The sequence below is a fragment of the Mustela lutreola genome, chromosome 1 (assembly GCF_030435805.1).
Source record: "Mustela lutreola isolate mMusLut2 chromosome 1, mMusLut2.pri, whole genome shotgun sequence".
Lineage (NCBI taxonomy): Eukaryota > Metazoa > Chordata > Mammalia > Carnivora > Mustelidae > Mustela > Mustela lutreola.
This window is the reverse complement of record NC_081290.1, coordinates 121,517,153-121,536,927: the sequence shown is the minus strand read 5'-3', so window position 1 is coordinate 121,536,927 and position 19,775 is coordinate 121,517,153. Positions and strand designations below refer to the sequence as shown.

The window sequence follows — 19,775 nt, the reverse complement described above, 5'->3', positions numbered from 1 at the left end:
CTGTGTTGTTAGAAGGTTCTATGTCTGTGTGTGCTTATTTATTTTCAAATGGAAGCTAAGTCTTTAGAGCATCCATCCTCATCACCAATTACTTTCGTGTATATCCTTCCACCAAGCAAACTTCTGTGGTCCCTGGGTTTTAACCACTTTCTATAATACTGCTGCCTCTTCACCTTTAGTTTCCTGTTCTTCCACTTTTGGATTCTTTAACCAGATACTTCCACCTGGATATCACATAGAAAAGTTAAACTCAAAATGTACCCTGTTGATCTCAATGGGGCTCTCTTATATACATTTTCATCTCTTCCCAGGCCCTGTCCTAGCGAATGAAAACCGTGGACTCCTCCAGGGAGCTGAAGGATGCAATAGTAAAAATCAGAGGCCGTGCAGTTACCCAGCCTACCTTCAGATTCTCCACAAATTGCTCTGACTGAGACTTCTAAACCTCACTTTTTGCAGTGTAGACTGGGAATAACAACAATACTCCTCTCACGGACTTGTTACGTGGTTTTGGTGAGGGAGATGGTGTGCAAGCTGAGCACAGCACCTACTGGACAGAGAGGATGCCCTAAGCGTTCTTCCTCATTTTTCTCTCCACTCTTCTCCACTCTTGAATTCACTCACCAAGTACCATCCAGTCCACTCAGCCTTGCCTTTTGGGTCTACTCTCTTTGGTCAGTTCCTCCTTGTCTTTGATGAAAGCCTCTCTCCTTTTGCAGGATGCCCCTTCTAGGCCGCCCATCCTACCACACATGGCCTTGCTACCTACTATCATGTAGACTCTTACTTACCCACAGGGTGTGCGCTTCCCACGGTGTAGAAGGCTGTGACCTGCTTTTTTTTTTCTTTGTAGCTCTTACCACTTCCCCCACCCCTACCATGCCCCTCATGCCTCTGGAACTTTCCACCTTCTATTGTCATGTCCATCTTCACTACCTTCCTTCTACCTGGCACAGTCCTACCATTTTTTTTTTTTTTTTAAAGAGCCGGATCAAATGTTAGTTCCCCTATAAAGCTTCTAGGATCTCAACTCAGAATTAGTTACCTTGCCCTCCTAATTTGCATATATCTCTTTTAGTCTTTTCCATACCTGATTATTTTCTTCACCAATAAGAGACATTTTAGGAAACACCATGGTAGAATGGAAATAGCAGGAAACAGAGAGCCAAAAAGACCTACATATGCATCTCATCAACATGCCTTAGGCAAGATGCACAGCAATGAATTACAAGTCACTTAACCTTTCTGAGCCTCAGTTTTTTCATCAGTAAAGTGGAGGTAATAACTCTTACCAAATAGTGACATTGTGATACTTAAAGGTGGTATGTAACGTGACTATCCCAGTGACTGCCAGTTAGCCCTATTGATAGCTCTATTAATAAATGGAGCTTCCTTACCTAAGAGAGTAGAATTGTATCTGACTGATCTTAAACTCTTCCATCTCCGCTCTTTATTCCATAGAGTGCCAGCATGGAGAGTTAGCTGTAAATCCGGTCTTTGATTTATGAGGGATGCTGCTAATTTTAATTACCAATCTCAGTGGTGATGACCTTCAATCGCTGTGTACCATGAATAGCTTGTTCATCTGAGTTTCTATTAGTTCTTCCATTAATTCAGCTAAATGCCCAGAAAATATCAACTACAAATTGACAGAAAAATAAAATGGAAATAAGTAGGTAGTATCAAGAGTTCATTTGCTACATCCTGTATAGACCTCTTTTAAACTAATTAGACTAGAATGATTCTTAAATTATGAGCTCAGGAGAAAGGATTGGCTCCTAAGCGTTGAGTCTATAATGTTGGTTTCTCTAGCTGAACCATATAGCTGGGTATCCTTCAGAGAACACTTAAAACAGAATTGTGCATGACAGTAGGCCCACTGACATCTATACTTTTTAAAATATGGTTTCTATATGCCATTTTATTATGAAATGACTAAAAAATTGAAGAGAAACTTCAATAATCTCATTCCTATTTATTTATTCACAAGCTAAGCCCTAAATTGAAAACAAACAAACAAACAAAAAAAGAGTAATTTCCAGGTAGGATCGTTGAAATCATTGATATAATTGATAATTGATATAATTATCTCTCCTTGGAAATCCAGGAGAATTTAAAGACTGTGACCTCAGCCATACACCTCAGTATTCCTTTCATTGCAGAATGATTTCTTGCTTAGAGTAACATCACAGAAAATGATAGGCATAAAGCTTTTGAAATCAGAGACCTGCCTGGATTTCAAATCTTAGTTCTATGACTTTGTAGCTATAAGAATTTAAGAAAAGTTACATTATGTTGGTACACCTCAATTCTTTTTTCTGAAAAGTAAATTTTTTTTTGAGAAATGACTAAATAAATTGACTCACACAGTATATATTGATATATTGTAAGTGTTCAATAAATGGTAGCTGTTATCCCTCAAATTCTTTCTACTGAAAGAGTGTTCTAGCTTCTAGAAAATAGAGTCTGGCCTCAAGAATTTGGCTCACCAGCAGAGGATATAATTTTGTCCCAGGGAGACTAAATTTGCCTTTGCTTGGATAATCTGCCAGAGATTTGATGGCAAGGAAGAGGTAACCCAAGGCATACTTTCTACCAGAGATCATACAGTTGCCTCCACAATCTGAGAATAATGCCCCAAGGACCACCTTGGGGTGGTCCTGCATCAACTCTGTGTGGACACTGAAGAATGTGTTTGGTTTTAAAGGTATCAGGTAAGAGACAATGAAAGTCTAAGAATATGATGAATGAATGTGCCTAGACTCACATCTGCATCACCATTAGTGAATATTGCTTGAAGGCCACCACACCAGCCCTAGGCTTGCTGTCTGGGATACCTCATTTCTAAATAACTACCCCATAAGATAGCGTTCTGTGAAAGGGGTTCAAGATCACAAAAATGAGGAGGGGGAAAAGCAATGCAGAGCCATGACCGTGATGTGAGTCCTAAAGAATAAGTAGGAAGTTTTCAGAGAGCTTAGCAGTTTGGGGCAGGGGCTTCCCTAGTCCATGGAAAAGCATGTGCCTAAGCACTTTCAGGGCTTAGGGTGATCTTTGGGGTGGTCTGTGGTGATCTTTTAAGACCTGGGGTGGTATTGGCCATAAAGACTCACTCACACACCACCAGGAGACCTGAAAACACTTAACACCCAGGCGGCTTCCATTCTTTTATTCAAATAAAGCATCCAGAGCCAGACATCTTCTGCCTTGTTGGAACTCACAAACCACAGAAAAAGAGTGTGGCCTTGTAGCTCCCAAAGGCCTATTTTGTTATTCTCTTTATAGTCTTTTTTAATTGCACAGGTGGAGAATGAGTTGACTGCCCCACTTAAGGGCTCCTTGCTGCAAAGCTATGTGGAAAATGAACAACTCCCCGAGCACTGGAAACCTACCAAACCTACTGTAGACGTTTGAGTAGAAAGTCTAGCAGACATAAAGTGTGTTTTTTAATGCACCATTTGGGGCTTGGGGCCAGGACTGAGTATACTCATTTATGGACCATGTGTAGTTGCCACATTTCTGATCCCTGGAGGGCTAAGCCCAGGTGAGACCAACCCATTTAGGGAAGGTTACCTTTCTCAAGTAGAAAGTACTGAATCATTTGAATAAGGAGTTAAATTGGCCCTCAGCCAATGACCTTCTTAGGTCATTCCCTTACCACCATCACTCTAACAATTTTTAGAAACCCCCAAAGAGTTGACAATTTAACTCCTTATTCAAATGAGCCCCAAATGGTACATTAAAAAACACATTTGACACCTGACTTTGATAATGGCTATCATCCCCTCATGTCATTGCTTCCCTCCTTGACCAGCTCAGCTTCTATGGTTCCTCATTATAATTATTCTTTTCCTTGTTCTCAAATCCCTTCATATTTTCTTCCACCACTGTACTCATATGGTAAGGAAAAACACCCAGCCCAACTCTGGCTAAATCCAATTTCTTCTTATTCCTAACCTGAACCTGAGAAACTAAATATGGCTGGATAGCAAAAGAGCACCATGTTGAGTTGTTCCATCTTCTATCTATATAAATATAGTTCACATGGCTCTCATCATTGTCTAGTATCTTAACTTCCTACTTTTTAAGGTCAGTGTCACACTTCTCAAGCCTCTGTAAGCTCTTTCCCTTCCCATTCTCAGGTAGTAACATCACGTATATAACCCAGCTTACTGATAACTAAGAAAACAATACCAAAAGAGTATGTCTTTGTGTTCCATCATCATATCTACCCAAGTGTCTACATGCAACCTGTACACACCATCATACCTCCTGCTACAATGACTGTGCCACCTGCTCCAACCAAGCCAAGTGCTCCTCCCATACACATCCCTCTGGCCTTTTCAAGCACATTACTCCTTCAAATAAATACTTTCTCTCTTACATTGTGAATTTTGCTCTTTATATAATAGTCCTATCAACATATACCCATGCTATAATAGCTTTCTTAAAATTCTCTCATGTCATATTCATGTCTGATTTCCACATAATTCTTCTGCTTCACTTTCTAGAAAAAATTCTTGAATTTTCCTTACCTATGTCTAATTCCTCACATGTCATATTCTCCTGAACTCACTAAGTCATGCTTTCTTGCTCAATACTGCAGAGAACATGCTCTAATATGTCAGCAATGACATTCATAAAAATCAAGTCCAGGGGTGCCGGGGTGGCTCAGTGGGTTAAAGCCTCCGCCCTCAGCTCAGGTCATGATCTCAGGGTTCTGGGATCGAGCCCCACATCAGCCTCTCTGCTCGGCAGGGAGCTTGCTTCCCCTTCTCTCTCTCTGCCTGCCTCTCTACTCTACTTGTGATTTCTGTCAAATAAGCAAAATCTTTTAAAAAATTAAAAAAAAAATCAAGTCCAAATGTGAATCTTTAGCCCTATCTTCTTCAGCCACTCAGCAGCATTGTCCCAGGTGCCCAGTCCCTCATTTTTTAAACATCTTTACTTAGCTTCTGGGATAGCACACTTTCCTGATTTTTGCCTCACTGGACATTCCTCAGAATACTCAACTATTTATTAATTTCTGTATGATGGAGCAAGAGGTATCTCCATCTTCTCGACTTTATCTACCCCCAGTCTCTTGGTGATCCATACAGCCTCATGGTTATAAATAACACTTACCAGCTGGTTATGTTCAGGTTTATGTTTCAGCTCGACTTCTTCCCTTACTCCAGCCCTGTAGACATCTCTGCTACTTCATGAGGCTATCTAATATCTCCAACTAACATTTCAGAAAAAAGTATGATTTTCTTCCCAAATATGCTTATAACCTGTTGTTTACCACTTCAGTCAACCACACCATTACTTACTTGATTGTTTAGATTCTTAAAAATTCGGGAGTCATCCTGATTCTTTCATATCACATATTAATTTATCAGCAAATATTGTCAACCCTGCTTTCACAACATATCCTTAGTTATGTCCTGAAACCACTCCCATCTCAGCCCCTCCGCTCTCCAGTCCAAGCCCTATCGTATCTTCCTGTGCTACTGTTATATCTTATAAGAGCCTCTGGGGCCCCATTCTTATCTTTCTTCCCAACCTCCTCTCCCTATTCAGCAGCCACAGAGATCCTTTTAAAAGGAAAATTTAGATTATATCATTTCTCTGTTCAAATCTATCCATTTTCCTATATTTAGAATAAAATCCCAAGATGTTGTCATGCTCTGACCCCTGCCTAGCTCTTCAATTTCACTGACTGTCATACTTTCTCTTGTACATTTTGTTTCACCCACAAGACTTTTGGTCATGCCATAACCACACACACAGATTCACACATACACACAGGCTCTCTCTCTCTCTCTCTCTAGGCTCTTACCCGAGGGCACTTGCACTTGCTTTTGCCTCAGATACGAATATGGCTCACTCTATCACTTTATTTGGGTTTATGCTCAAAGACCATTTTTTTTTTTTTGAGAGGCCCTCCCTGACCACCTCATCTAAATAACATCCCTTATCATGTCTTTTCCTCTTTAACCTGCTTTTTTTTCTTAATGCTTTCTACTACCTTATTCCCCCATTAGAATATAGACTACATGAAGGCGGAAAGATTTGCCTGAATTCATCACAACCATGTGTGCCAAGAACAGTCCTTAGAAGATTGACGTGCTCAGTCCATATTTGTGATGTGAATCAGCGAGTGAATGTTCAGAGCTCAATGTCCAATTTCTGGTTCAGATATTCAGGGATGTTCTGAGTTGGAACTTTAATAAAAAATAACTAAATTCTGTGTTAAGTCATTGTAGGCTCCAGTCATTACCTGCAGACTGCACCAATTTCAGAGATTTGGCTTCCTATGAGAGTATCACCCAGCATCCATTGTGATGGTATTTGCTGATTTAGAGGTTTTCATTCCAGAAATACAAGCCTCAAGCCCAGCCTCTGGACGTACTTGCTCCAGAGGAAACTGTATCAAAATAAACCTCGTGTAATGCAGAAAAGAAACATCCTGGTTTGATTGTTTTTGTTTTTGTTTTGTTTTGTTTGGCTTTTAGCCTCAAAAAATTTTATCTATTCTTTTCAGGATACCGATATTGTAAGTCTTTGATAAGGTCTCAAGATGTCATCACATTTATCCCTTTATTTGGAGACTGACATTTGTTTAAAACATACCGAAAGATAGTAGTCTACCTTTTAATTAAAGGAAAAAGAGTGCAGATACACATATTTCCCACTGACTAAATGGAGATCTACTTTTGTTTTTTATCTCCATACTATGTTTTTAAATAAATGTAAAAATTGTTTGATCTCCTATAATGTCATGGAAAATACCCAAAATTCTCTTGAGCTAATTCATTTCGACAAAATGAGAATACTGAAAGAAGCAGATTTCTTGTTTCATTGCTTTAAGGGAGTAATAAAAATGGGCTCATTTGGGTCAAACCACTAATGAACACATTGTTATTTTAAAAGAAAGAAAACACATAAGATAGAAATATTTTTGCTTTAGTCACTGATTTTGACACTGAAAGATATATTTACTCTGAGGTCTTGAGGATAAGGACTATGCCATATTTGTCTCCTACCTAGGACACATAGACAGATGTTCCATAAATATTTTTGGAGTGAATGAAGGTACTACTTAAAAATGTAGCTCAGAAATTAAAATGGAAATTCAGAGCTGTTTTCTTAGAGCTTAATTTGCATCAAATTTTGAAAATTAGCACCAAAACCAAGTCTGTAATTTATTAACACTAAAGAATAAGAATTACTTTTCAAAGTCTTCCTTTTATACTTTTATAAGAAATACTTTAATATTATTAGTTTCCCTAGCCCACGTGAAATATTATTTAGATCCTAAAAATTGATATTGTGTAAATATTTTTAGCATCGTGAATAGAAAAGCATTGATAACAGGCAAACTATGAGTGAGACACTTTCCTAGTCAGAGTGCGGAATGTTTTAAGATGTATCCCATTCTGCACCTGCTTTTGAATTCCAAACTATCTAGACTGTTGGGTAAACAGAGATTCCGGATCCAGGGAAGCACAGGACCAGAAGTTCAGTGACAAGGGAGTGAAGTCACCCACTCCATGGAGTGAAACTTGATCCTCTGAAACTGCATTTCAGACTTATTTTACGTTGGCTTTTATAACAGGAAAATCATGTCTTTAAAGCAAGATATATGTGGCATAGAAAGGGCAGGAAATTCCGAACGAGCATTTGACTCTTGTTTGTGTATCGGTCATCACAGTTCAATTGTTTGAGAAATGCCCATTTCCACAGCTTGTTTTCAGTAACTAAAACAGAACACACTTTTGTAAAAGGTTGAGCAGATGGAATTCAGTCTGGAGCTGAGAGAGAGAATGTGCCCCATGCAGTGGTGCCTGACGGGGAGTGATCTGAGACAGTGGGATTTTCAGTGTACTTCTCTGCTTGAAAATGTGTTCCAAGTGTGCCTTTCTTTCTTCCTTCCTTCTTCCCTTCCTTCCTTCCTTTCTTTTTTTTAATTAGGATTTTTTATCACGTTATGTTAGACACCATACAGTACGTCGTTAGGTTTTTTTTTTTTTTTCAAGATTTCACCTATTTGACAGAGAGAGAGAGACCACAAGCAGGCAGAGAGGCAGGCAGAGAGAGAGAGGCAAGCAGGCTCCCCGCCAAGCAGAGAGCCTGATGCGGGGCTCGATCCCAGGACCCTGAGATCCTGACCCGAGCCAAAGGCAGAGGATTTAACCCACTGAGCTACCCAGGCGCCCCCGTCATTAGTTTTTGAAGTAGTGTTCCAAGATTCATTGTTTACATATAACACCATGGCTCCATGCAATATGTACCCACCTTAATACCTTTCAAAACTCTAAGGTACGGTGCAAGTATGAATTGCATTGTGATAAACTGATGATATTGAAAACCTCAACCTTGGGTAAAACCCAGTGCAGTTATTGAGCAAACAAAACCATCCTTCTAGGCTGGTCCTTAAATAAGTAGCTGCAAGAAAGGTGATCTCAAGACGACTTTTTTCTCCTCAGTCCAAAGTTAGTCAAATTACCCAAATATTTGGTAAAGTTCGACGATACCTAGAATGCACCAATATTTCTTTCTGACCCTTTCTCTCCAAGAGCAATTCAGTGGAATGCAATTTCCCTTCTTAAGATTGGAGTTTTTTTCATACCTATATGTGGCCATTTTAAAACTTACTTTACTAAAAGAGTAAAGAGTTGGGGTGTCTGGGTGGCTCAGTGGGTTAAGGCCTCTGTCTTTGGCTTAGGTCATGATCCCAGGACACTGGGATCGAGCCCCACATTGGGCTCTCTGCTTGGCGGGGAGCCTGCTTCCCCCCTCACTCTCTCTGCCTGCCTCTCTGCCTACTTGTGATCTCTCTCTGTCAAATAAATAAATAAAATCTTTAAAAAAAAAAAAAAAGAGTTAAGAGTTGTGGTTTAAAAATGGAACAGAAACTATGCCATAGATGCAAAAGGCATTTGGCTTCTATTTTTCTTATAAGTAAAAGGTGAATTGTGTTAACTCAAAAGAATATATAAGTTTATCTTCTAATAGTGATTTTAGAATCACTAGTGATTAGAATAGTGAGCCAGTTAAATAAAATGTTTTATTTACAGAAACAGAAAAGCCATTCCTTGACACTTCCAGATACTTCCAGCTAAATTAACACAGGTTCAGTGACTTCCTTATCAAGCCACAAAATCTAATTGTTTTTTTAATTCACCAGGGAGTTTAAGATATTAAGGTTGCCTGCCATATGGACAAAAAACCTGCTTACCTTCTCTCTTGGGTAATAATTAAACTGATTAGGAATTCTGATATTAAGGAGGGACAGGTGGTGATGAGCACCGGGTGTTAGAAGCAACTAATGAATCGTTGAACACTACATCAAAAACTAATGATCTACTATATGGTGGCTAACTGAACATAATAATTTAAAAAATGTAATATAAAAAAAAGAATTCTGATAGATTAACCTAAAGATGTTTAGTCCTGTTCTACTCATCTAATCCCTACAGAAAATTATTTCCCCCTTCACTGATTTTATACATACCTTAAAAGAAACTTACCAGGTTGCATATATACAACTACTATCTGCAGACAGAAATGGAGGTCATTTTTAGGAGAAACGGGTCTTAAATGACAACACAGGCTTCTGGTCACATGCATATTACACACTCTTAACCCATAGTGAGAAGGTAGGTCATTCCTTGTTTCTTATTTATTCCCTGGTATAATCAAACCATACTATGAAATCATGTGATATGCTTCAGAGTTCCTGTCAGGACATGAAACCCGAGACAACGAGCAGCACAATAACCATTGTCAATAGGCAAACTCCAACAAAGTCTGGATTTGCATTTGGTTTTATGTTGAGGGAAGCAGATTCGCTCTGGTTTTTAATAATTCATAAGAAACAGAAATCACAATGTATTGAGTCAGCATCCACCTACAAAGAGTCCAAAAAATCCAAAGGTCTCCCCCACTCACCCTCTTGTTCCACCGACATTTTGAAAATAAAGGGAAAAAACAGAAAGGAAAAAGAGAATGCGAAGGAACACAGATATGATTTAAATAATTTCAAAGCCTTATTAAACATCACTGAGATTGCATTTGATCCATCAGGCTGACTTTCACTTCTCACCACTCAGACCTTGCAAGGAAACTGGACATGCATGGTTTTGCCTTCCAGGGTTGACTTAGAACTATAAGGGTGAGGTGTATATGAATGTGGGTGTGCTTTAAGTCCATTTTATAAACACTGACACAGGACAATTCTTATCATTGGTAATAGTCTTTGAGTCCAATCATGCAGAATAACAGGCATGTGCAAGTTAGGTCTTGTTGCAAGATAAACATGGCAAGGTGAACAGTTTAATGCTAGACAAGGGTTGGGAGATTTGTGTTCATTAGAATATACTGGCCATTGGTCCCACATAATCATAAGTTAGATACACAGGAGTCCACATACAAACAGAGGCCTTCCATTTCAACTTGACCGACCAAGGAAATGGGTCAGAGTGAACCATTTCAGACAAAGAACTGTCTAAGTGCCAAAACAAGTAACAAAATCTTATATTTTAGTCACATGAAAAATGACTAATATAATTATTTACATTGCAACTTGTTTGTTTGTTTTTACAGAAAGCAGTATCCCTGCTTGGTTTAATTTCATCTGTAGAAAATGTAGGACTCACAATTAAAATGTTGGGGGGAGCTTGTGGGTAGGGAGTGGGGTCCCTCTTCAGACCCAAAGTGAATGGGATCAAAGATTGCTGGGACAGTATCACTCCTTTCTCTGAGCTGTAGAAGATAAATTCTTCAGCAAAGCAGGCTGACAACATTCTTTATGGAGCATAATGTTTTTAGGATTTCAATTGTCATTTGTTAAAGATAATTAAAAGAAGTAGATTTTGTAGAACTTAGACTTTGCGACGACTATTTAAAATGTAAAGTCAGTTTTGCTCATTTTTCCCCTGGCAGGTCATAAAAGGACTGATGGAGTCTCATCTCATCTCTTCCACTGATTCCCTTTGTCAAGGCCTATTTCTTGATCTACCAGTCAGCTACTATCAGTATCCTTAAGTAATATTTTCTTATCATGGTAGCAGATTGAACAAAAATTGTTGCCTTGGCCTTCAATTAAATAGCTTTCTCCCGTTGGAGGGAATCAGCCAGGCCTGGGTCCACCTCAAGTATACATTCCTACAAAGCTCAGTCATCAGATTCTTGAAGATGCAAGATTAGTAGCAGTTCTTATTCCACACGAAGAAATTTGGTCATAAGGCCAATGCATCTCTTTTTAAAAATGAACACACTGACCAAAAAACAAATCGACACATCAAAGTGGTGGTGGTTTTGCTAAGCTCTCCCAACAATTTAATTCCTTCATGCATATGGGCACACAATCATCTCTCCTACAAAATACTACAGAACCTATCATTAAGGATCACTGCGAAACCATCAGCCCTATAGAAGGGAGCCAAGGTTAGGCCTCTCAGACTGTCAACCTCACATTCCCAAATGAACCCCAACCACAGGCAGGACCTTCCTTCTCCCAGGAATATAGTTCCAGGCGACTTGACACTTCCAAGTCTGAAAAGCAAGAAAGTCCTTTGGAATTAACAGGTGACCCTATAGGAAATACTTATTTTTTAAAGAAAAGGCTCACTGTAGAACCTAATACATTCTGAGAATTTGATAATAACAGAATCACCTCCTGAAAATCTATATTATAATAAAGTGGACCCAAGATGGTGAAGGGCTGGTGAGCTTTTGAAATGATGATCCTCTCTGTTTGTCTAATAACCTATTTGCTTTAATAACCTAGTACCATTAATCCTATAAGTAGGCAAGAAGCCAAACTCTTCCTTTGTACATGAGATTTCAATCTGAAGGATTTATTCCATTTTTTCTTGGCTGTAAGGGTGATGTGGCTAAAGGTAACTGGCACCCAAGGGCCATACAGCAGGAGAGATCAGAGGAGAGACTAGCAGAATTTAGGGAAGGTGGGCATAGCAGAGGAGCATTGCCTGGTTCATGTTTGGCTTAATCTGAGTGAAAAGAAATCACCACTTCTGCACTCATGAAAGATAGTCTAGCTGTCAAGCACTTCTAAGATGCTGGCTGGAGGGTTCCTTCTGGCTTTTAATATCATTTTGTGGCTGATGAAATTACCTTTGCGACTTACTTTCTTTCAAACAGTTGCCTGTTCCCTGCACTTAATCCCATGTGCTAGAAAGTCAGGCATAGAGAGGACACAGTCATAGCAAGAGAAAAATACAGAGAAAGGAGGTAAAGCATGAGGGAATCCGAGAACTTTTAAGAAGTGGAGGACGGGAAGTGTGACAGAGGAGAGAGAGAGAGAGAGAGTCCATGTGAATGCAGAGGTACTTTAAAAATCAGGTCATCTGCAATATTAACCCGAAAGATTGGCAGCAAGAGAAAGAAGCTGGGCCACTTTCATTCCAGGGGACAAGCTGCACAAGCTAATGTGGTTTTTTTCTCCCCATTTTAAACAAATGACCTCTTGTCACGCATCCTACTGTGAAGCAATCTCATAAACAGCAGCGTTGCTCACATGGTGATGGTGGGGGTTGGCTCTATTGCTTGAAAGAGACAAAGCTTCCCTGTTGTTGTATTTAAGGCAGTTTTCAGAGCACAGCATTCTTGTTTGCCCTATTTTTGAAGGGATTCCATTCGCCAGTCATAGCTCTCTCACCAACCTTCCGTTTCATGCCTTTCACGTCTTCTTCAGGTGAAGTGCCACCACCACGTCGGCAAGCACCAAAATGGTCAGAGTGCAAAGAGCTGTGATGGGCACTTCACCGAAGTGAATAAGGGAAGCCTCCCCCCGGCCCCCATTATTGCTGAGAAGTCTCCCTGGGATTGCCTTGTATATAACCAAGATGTTTCACAGTGCCTTCTCAAGTGCTCAGGAGAGCACTTTCATTTGATTTGAACTAAATTCAGGTGATTCCGCTAAAACATTGACACAAATGCTTCATGGCTTTTGAGACAGACTCATATTGCTAAAGCTATTTAGCAGCAGTAACTTATGGGGAGAGTTATTGCTGTCACATCAACTGCAGTACAAAACTCAGATGATCAGCCCTTCTTGAATTGTCTGAATTTATGAAAATAAATAAACATGAAACATCAGCCATAGTAAGGAGTCAGGGAAACCCCTGAGGAATAGTAATGTCTGTGGAAATGTTTTCCAATGCTGACCTGAGGATCACCCCCTTTGTTTTGGGTTTGTTTGTTCTTAAGAAATTAATATATATGTATATATATATATATATTTTTTTTTTTTTATTCCAGAAGAGGAAACTAACATTTCTTAAAACCGTGTAGGGTATAAACCTGGGAAGTAGCACACTTATGGAAAACACAACCCACAGTCGGAAAATAGTCAGGTTCATTTCCTGTTAAGGACATCATCCAAAGGCAACTCCACTCTGTTCCAGGGAGGGATTTTTTTACCATTAGATATGGACTCTGTAACCCTGCCTCTCCACCTGCCATGCCCTTTCCAGTTGTGACACATAAACTGTAGATGACAAATTGGGTCTACTGTCTAAAACATGGATGTCGGTGTCTCCTAGTGTCTGGGTAATAATCTCCTCGAGGTCTTCCTCACCACAGTGCTATCATCGAGTCTCTCCTACCTGCTCGCTGTCAGAGAAAAGACTGTCAGCTTTTCTTCCCACCTTCCTTCTAAAGGCCAAACCGTTCAGTACCTGGAAACTGTCATTCCCTCCCGCCCCCACACTGTACATAAGCATCACATATGTTCTTTCTACAAATTGGTATACAGGTGCCATTTAATCAGTTCAAATTTGGAAGCTACATCTTCAAGAGTCCAAGAGAGCTCACTCCCCCCATATTTTCCCCCTTTACATTTTTCTTATAAGACATACAGCTTAATCAATTAACAAACTAAATAGCTTATATACTGGCAATATATTACAGATGGGTTTATGGCAGAGTAATAAATCACATGAAATGGACCATGTGGTACCCCAGTGCATGACATCTTGGTAGAGCCCTGAGGACACTGACAGTAGCGTCTCTAAGTGAGTAGTGCTGTATGAATACAGACACATGCGGATCTGTATCTACATCCATCTGACTAGGCCAAAAGGAGCAGGTAGATGCAAGATAGAGACACACACATGCTGGATGGGGCCACTGCACACCTTGTCATGCCATTTGAAAGGGCAGTTACAGGTTGCTGGTTTTGCAGCCATTAAAATTACACTTTATGGAAAAGGCTTTTCTAATTGTGTTTGAGTTGCTTTCTGTAGTAAGCATCATTGGAGGAAGACCAAAGCAAGAGCAACTAGAAGTTAAATAGACATTTAGCTTAGCTGCAATACAGAACTCCGGAGAAGAAGCAGGCTGAAAGATTGGTATCAATTTTAGGCTCGGATTCTCTCCCTTGCTATTTTCTTAGAGTTGTGTGTCTGCGTTTGCGGGTGTGCGTGCGTGTCTGTGTGTGTGTGCGCGCGCGCGCGTGTGTGTGTTCCATCACATCATCTCCTGAAGAACGCTGGGTTTCGCAGGCAGGCGGCTAGTCACCTGCAACAACCCAGGGGTCCTGCTGAAGCTTCCAGGCTGCTGTCAGTGTCAGATGCCAGGGTCTGGTCGGTGGACATGGAGGAGATGTCATTGACGGACGAAGATGGAGGGAGACTCTCACTGCTGTTCACTGCTGCACCTGTGCTAAGAAAATGAAGACCAACATGACTAAATCTGGAACACAAGCCAACTGCATGTGACTCAAGACGCAGGCCTGGGCAAATACAAGAGGTGATGTTTAGTCCATCATTCATTCAACAAGCCTTTTAAGAACAACTAATCCAGGGCACTATGTTAGATCGTGAAAATCAAAATATAACAAGGCAGAGTCCCTAGTCACAAGTTATTCTACCTTGCAAACCACCCGTAATGCTCTTAAAAGAAAACAAAGGCAGGCAAACAAAAAATAAAAAGCCCTGTCACCCCTCCCACCTCCAATATTGTCATATAATTAGCCTGAGTGAAGCCAAAGCATTTGCATTTTTTAAAAGCGCCTAGACACTGTCTAGTCAACGGTTGGGAAGACCACTGTCCTATTGAGAAGGAAGGTGAGCAAAACCTTTTTTTTTTTTTTTAAGATTTTATTTATTTATTTGACAGAGAGAGATCACAAGTAGGCAGAGAGGCAGGCAGAGGGGGGCAGAAAGCAGACTCCCTGCTGAGCAGAGAGCCAGATGTGGGGTTTGGTCCCAGGACCCCGAGATCATGACCTGAGCTGAAGGCAAAGGCTTTAACCCACTGAGCCACCCAGGCACCCCAAGCAAGACCCTTTAATGTAACAATTTGAACCTGGATGTTTTAGTGCAGGGCTTTATAAAACAAACACATGTAAGAGTCCTATTCCAAAAATATGGGCTGAGCAGAAATCACAATTACTTGGAGACTACAGCTCTTGAGAAATTAAGGTATATTAAGTAAATATTATTATAGTCATTAATGTGATATCAAACTTAAAATCCATACAGAAAAGCTAATTAGGACTTTCAGTGAAAGTTACCATAAACCAAATACCAAATAATAATAATAATAATAACAATAATAATAATAATGAAGAAGCCAGAGCACTTTTTTTTTTTAAAGTAGTCTCCACACTAGAGCACACTTTTTGATTATGTGTTTACTTTCTAGTAGGATTGCTTACCTGGTGATCTACAAACAAAAGTTTTGAATTATCAAATTAATTTGAAAAACTATTTTATTTATGTGCCCTGTGGGAATATAAAGATTTTGAAACTCTGAGAAGAAACTTGCTCAGGGTAATCACTCAGTAATACTTGTTGAGTTATGTCTTTGAGAACTACAAAGGACAGATAAGCCAGAGGCATTATAAAGATCTATGAAGTGGAGAGGTTAAAATAGTTTCTTTGCTCTTTGGGTAGACATCTCTTCCCTATGGAAAAAATGTGATGAAAATGTGACAAAATGTGGAGAGGACCCATAAACATAAGCTAAGCAAAATCATATGTATTTCATAAGTATTTTAAACTTTTATTTGTTAATTATAAACATATTTATATAAATTATGGGGAATCTGAAAGAATAAAAAAAGACAATTGGCACTGATCCTCAAATAAATAATAACTACTAAACTTTGGGTATATGTCTCTCTAGTGTTTTTTTTTTTTTTTAAGATTTTATTTATTTATTTGACAGAGAGAGATCACAAGTAGGCAGAGAGGCAGGCAGAGAGAGAGGAGGAAGCAGGCTCCCTGCTGAGCAGAGAGCCCGATGTGGGACTCGATCCCAGGACTCTGAGATCATGACCTGAGCCGAAGGCAGCGGCTTAACCCACTGAGCCACCCAGGCGCCCCTCTCTAGTGTTTTTGCTATGAAGTTTTTCTAATTGTGGTCGTTTAGTATATATTATTTTGTATCCTGTTATTTTATATACAAAAAAACTTATGCATTTTTCATGTTCCTTAAGCTAAAGTATGTAGTTCTTTAAACTAAAAATAGTTTAATATCTCCTAATCTTAAATGTCTCTAGACTATGAAAGCTCTTGTTATCATCTTCCTGTAAATAGTCTTATTATCAGAATAATGTGTAATGTAAAGGTTTCCTGGCTTCAGTTTATTCCAACTTTACCTAATTGTATCCTTTATAGATATGGTGCAAAGCTAGTTCATTTCTTTTCCTGACATATACTAGTAAATTTCATATACTGGGAGACAACCTTTGATTTCCTTACATAGCCCAAGTGTCCAGGTCTGTCCTTCACTCCATAATTTGGATTAAATTATATTGATACCAAAATCCTATATGTTTTCATAAATTTTGGTCAGTAATAATTTAGCATCACTATGATTGACTGCTCAGAATCTTTAATTTTCCACATCCTTATTAAAGGGTAGAGATTAAAACTAGACACAAGTCTCAAACAATTGTGGGCTGACAGAATGCGATGGTTTTGCTCATACATCCATTCATCTCTTGGATGACATATCCCCATACTATGTATGACTTTAAAATTATGATACTGGCATAAAATATTAAAAAAAAAATGAGGGGCACCTGGGTGGCTCAGTGGGTTAAAGCCTCTGCCTTTGGCTCAGGTCATGATCTCAGGGTCCTGGGATCAAGCCCTGCATCGCGCTCTTTGCTCAGCAGGAAACCTGTTTCCCCTCTCTTTCTGCCTGCCTCTCTGCCTACTTGTGATCTCTCTCTCTGTCAAATAAATAAATAAAATCTTTAATATTATGATACTGGGATGCCTAGGTGGCTCAGTTGGTTAAGCAACTGCCTTCAGCTCAGGTCATGATCCTGGAGTCCCTGGATCAAGTCCCACATCAGGCTCTCTGCTCAGCAGGGCATCTGCTTCTCCCTCTGACCCTACCCACTCTTGTGCTCTCTCTCTCTCATCCTCTCTCTCTCAAATAAATAAAATTTTTTAAAAAATTAAAAAATAAAATTATGATACTATCATTTAGATTTAGTTTTTATTTAAAATATGAAATATTGCCTATATATCTTTTTGTAACAGCTTTATTGAGATGTAATTCACAAATTTAATTTGTATAATTCATTCACTTTTAGGATATTCACAAAGTTGTGTAACCATTATCACAATCAATTTTGTGAGATTTTCATCACGCCAACAGCACTCTATTTCTTACTTATCCACCAGCCATAGACAACGACTAACGCACTTTGTCTATAAAGCTGCCTGTTCTGGACTTACTTTAGAAACGGAATCGTACATGATCTTTTGTGACTGGCTTCTTTCACATAGCACATTGTTTACAAGGTTCATTCATGCTGTAGCATGTAGCAATACTTTATCCCTTTTTAGTCCTGAATAATGTTCCACTGTATTGGGTATCCCCCTTTTGTTTACCTATTTACTAGTTGATGGGCATTTGACAGACATTTAAGATGTTCTTATTTTTGGCTTTTATGAATAATGTTGTTATGAACTTTCATGTACAAGTTTTTCTTTCTCTTGGTTAAATACCTAAAGAGTGGAGTCGGCAGATCACAGTTTAACATTTGAGGAATAAAGTGACTACACCGGTTTACATTCCCACCAGTTTTCTCTTACCCTCTCTGGAACTCCTCATCATCTCTTTTATTGTGGCCATCCTCGAGTATGGTAAATGGTATTTCATTGTGGTTTTATTTGTATTTGCCTAATGGCTAATGATGTTGGGTATCTTTTCATGTGCTTTTTGGCCATTGCAAAAATGTCAATTCAGATCCCATTGCCATTTTTAATTGTGTTATTTTATTCTTATTATTGAATTGTAAGAGTTCTTTATGTATTCAGGACACAAGTTTCTTATTACACAAGATTTTCAAATGTTTTCCTCCTATCCTATGGATTATCTTTTCACTTTCTTGATGGTGTCTTTTGAAGCACACATATTTTTAATTTTGATGAAGTTGAATTTACCTATTTTTTTCCTTTTGCCATTGTGCATTTAGTGTCATATCTAAGAAATCATTTCCTAAGTCAAGATCATGAAAATTTACTCCTATGTTTTCTTGTATGAGTTTTAAAATTTTAGCTTTTACACTTCACTTTATGATCCATTTTTAATCCATTCTTATGTACCAAATGAAGTAGGAGTTCATCTTCATTTTTTTGCATGTGAATATCTAGATGTCCTAGTACCATTCATTGAAAGACAATTCTTTGCATGGGGCTGTCTTGAAATCCTTGCAACAAATCAATAGACCATAAATATAAGGGACTCTCAATTTTATTTTTATATGTATACGTATAGGCAAATAACACACGTTGTAAGCATTGCAGCTTTGTGGTAGATTTTGAAATCAGGAAGTGTGAATCCTCTAAATTTGTGGAGTTTTTTTTCAATATTGTTTTGGCTATTCTGTATCCCCTGTATTTCCATGTGAATTTTAAGAACAGACTGTCAATTTCAGCAAAGAAAAAGGCAGCTGTGACTGATGGATATTGTGTTCAATCTGTAGATCAATTTGGAGAGTATTGTCATCATAACAACATTAAATCTAATCAGTGAATGGATGGAATGTCTTTTCATTATTTAGGTCTAATTTCTTTCAACAATGTTCTGTAGTTTTCAGAGTAGAGGGTTTGCAATTTTTTTTTGTTAAATTTGTTTGTATTTTATTCTTTTTGATATCATTTTAAATAGAATTTTCTTAATTTAATTTAAATTTTTTCAGTGTTCCAAAATTCATGTATGTACCACATCCCGTGCTCCATCATTGCTAATATACAGAATTACAAGTGACTGAATAAATAGGAAATCTCAGTGTCAATGGATCGGAGACCAAATGGATCAAATGACGACATATACATCTGATTCAGAGTGTCATAATTAAACTGCTCATGTTAACGAGGAAAATTTTAGTTAGCGTGCTTTATTTAAATTGTGACAAAATCATCAGTTTGAAGTTTTTAAGTAAAGTTCTGGCATAATACAAATCAAAAACTATTTAAAAGTATCTCTACATAATAGTGCTGGTCTTCCCTTGAGCTAAGGTTTTTCTCCTTTTCTGGCTGAAGTTGGTTATATGGACACGATATGATTGTCACAGTTAAAGTTGAATATTGACTCAAGAGTGAGATAGAAACTAGCTGAGACAAGGCTCTCTTCTAAGAACACAATTTGACTTTTACAAATAAACAGAAACCTACAACAGTGGCATCTAGAAAACTGATACCAAGAACATTGATGACATTTCCCCAGAAAAACAAATTTATATCTATAAATAATACTGAATGAAGGCAGCAAAACTGAAAGTAGTGCTTAATAAACTC

At 38.6% G+C, this 19,775-nt stretch overlaps 1 protein-coding gene across 11 annotated transcripts in view; it reads right to left on the bottom strand.

Moving 5' to 3' along the window:
- Positions 1-9,796: 9,796 nt before the first annotated feature.
- The window catches only part of MAPK10 (mitogen-activated protein kinase 10), a 611,144-nt gene continuing 601,165 nt past the window's right edge, over positions 9,797-19,775 (bottom strand). For 10 of the 11 annotated variants that reach the window (XM_059173366.1, XM_059173369.1, XM_059173394.1 and 7 more), the window contains one exon: positions 9,797-14,668. In XM_059173366.1, coding sequence (XP_059029349.1) covers positions 14,526-14,668 — 143 coding nt within the window. In that variant the 3' untranslated portion in view covers positions 9,797-14,525. Of the gene's footprint in view, positions 14,674-19,775 lie in introns of all 11 variants that reach the window. The other variant, XM_059173382.1, reaches the window with a different exon arrangement.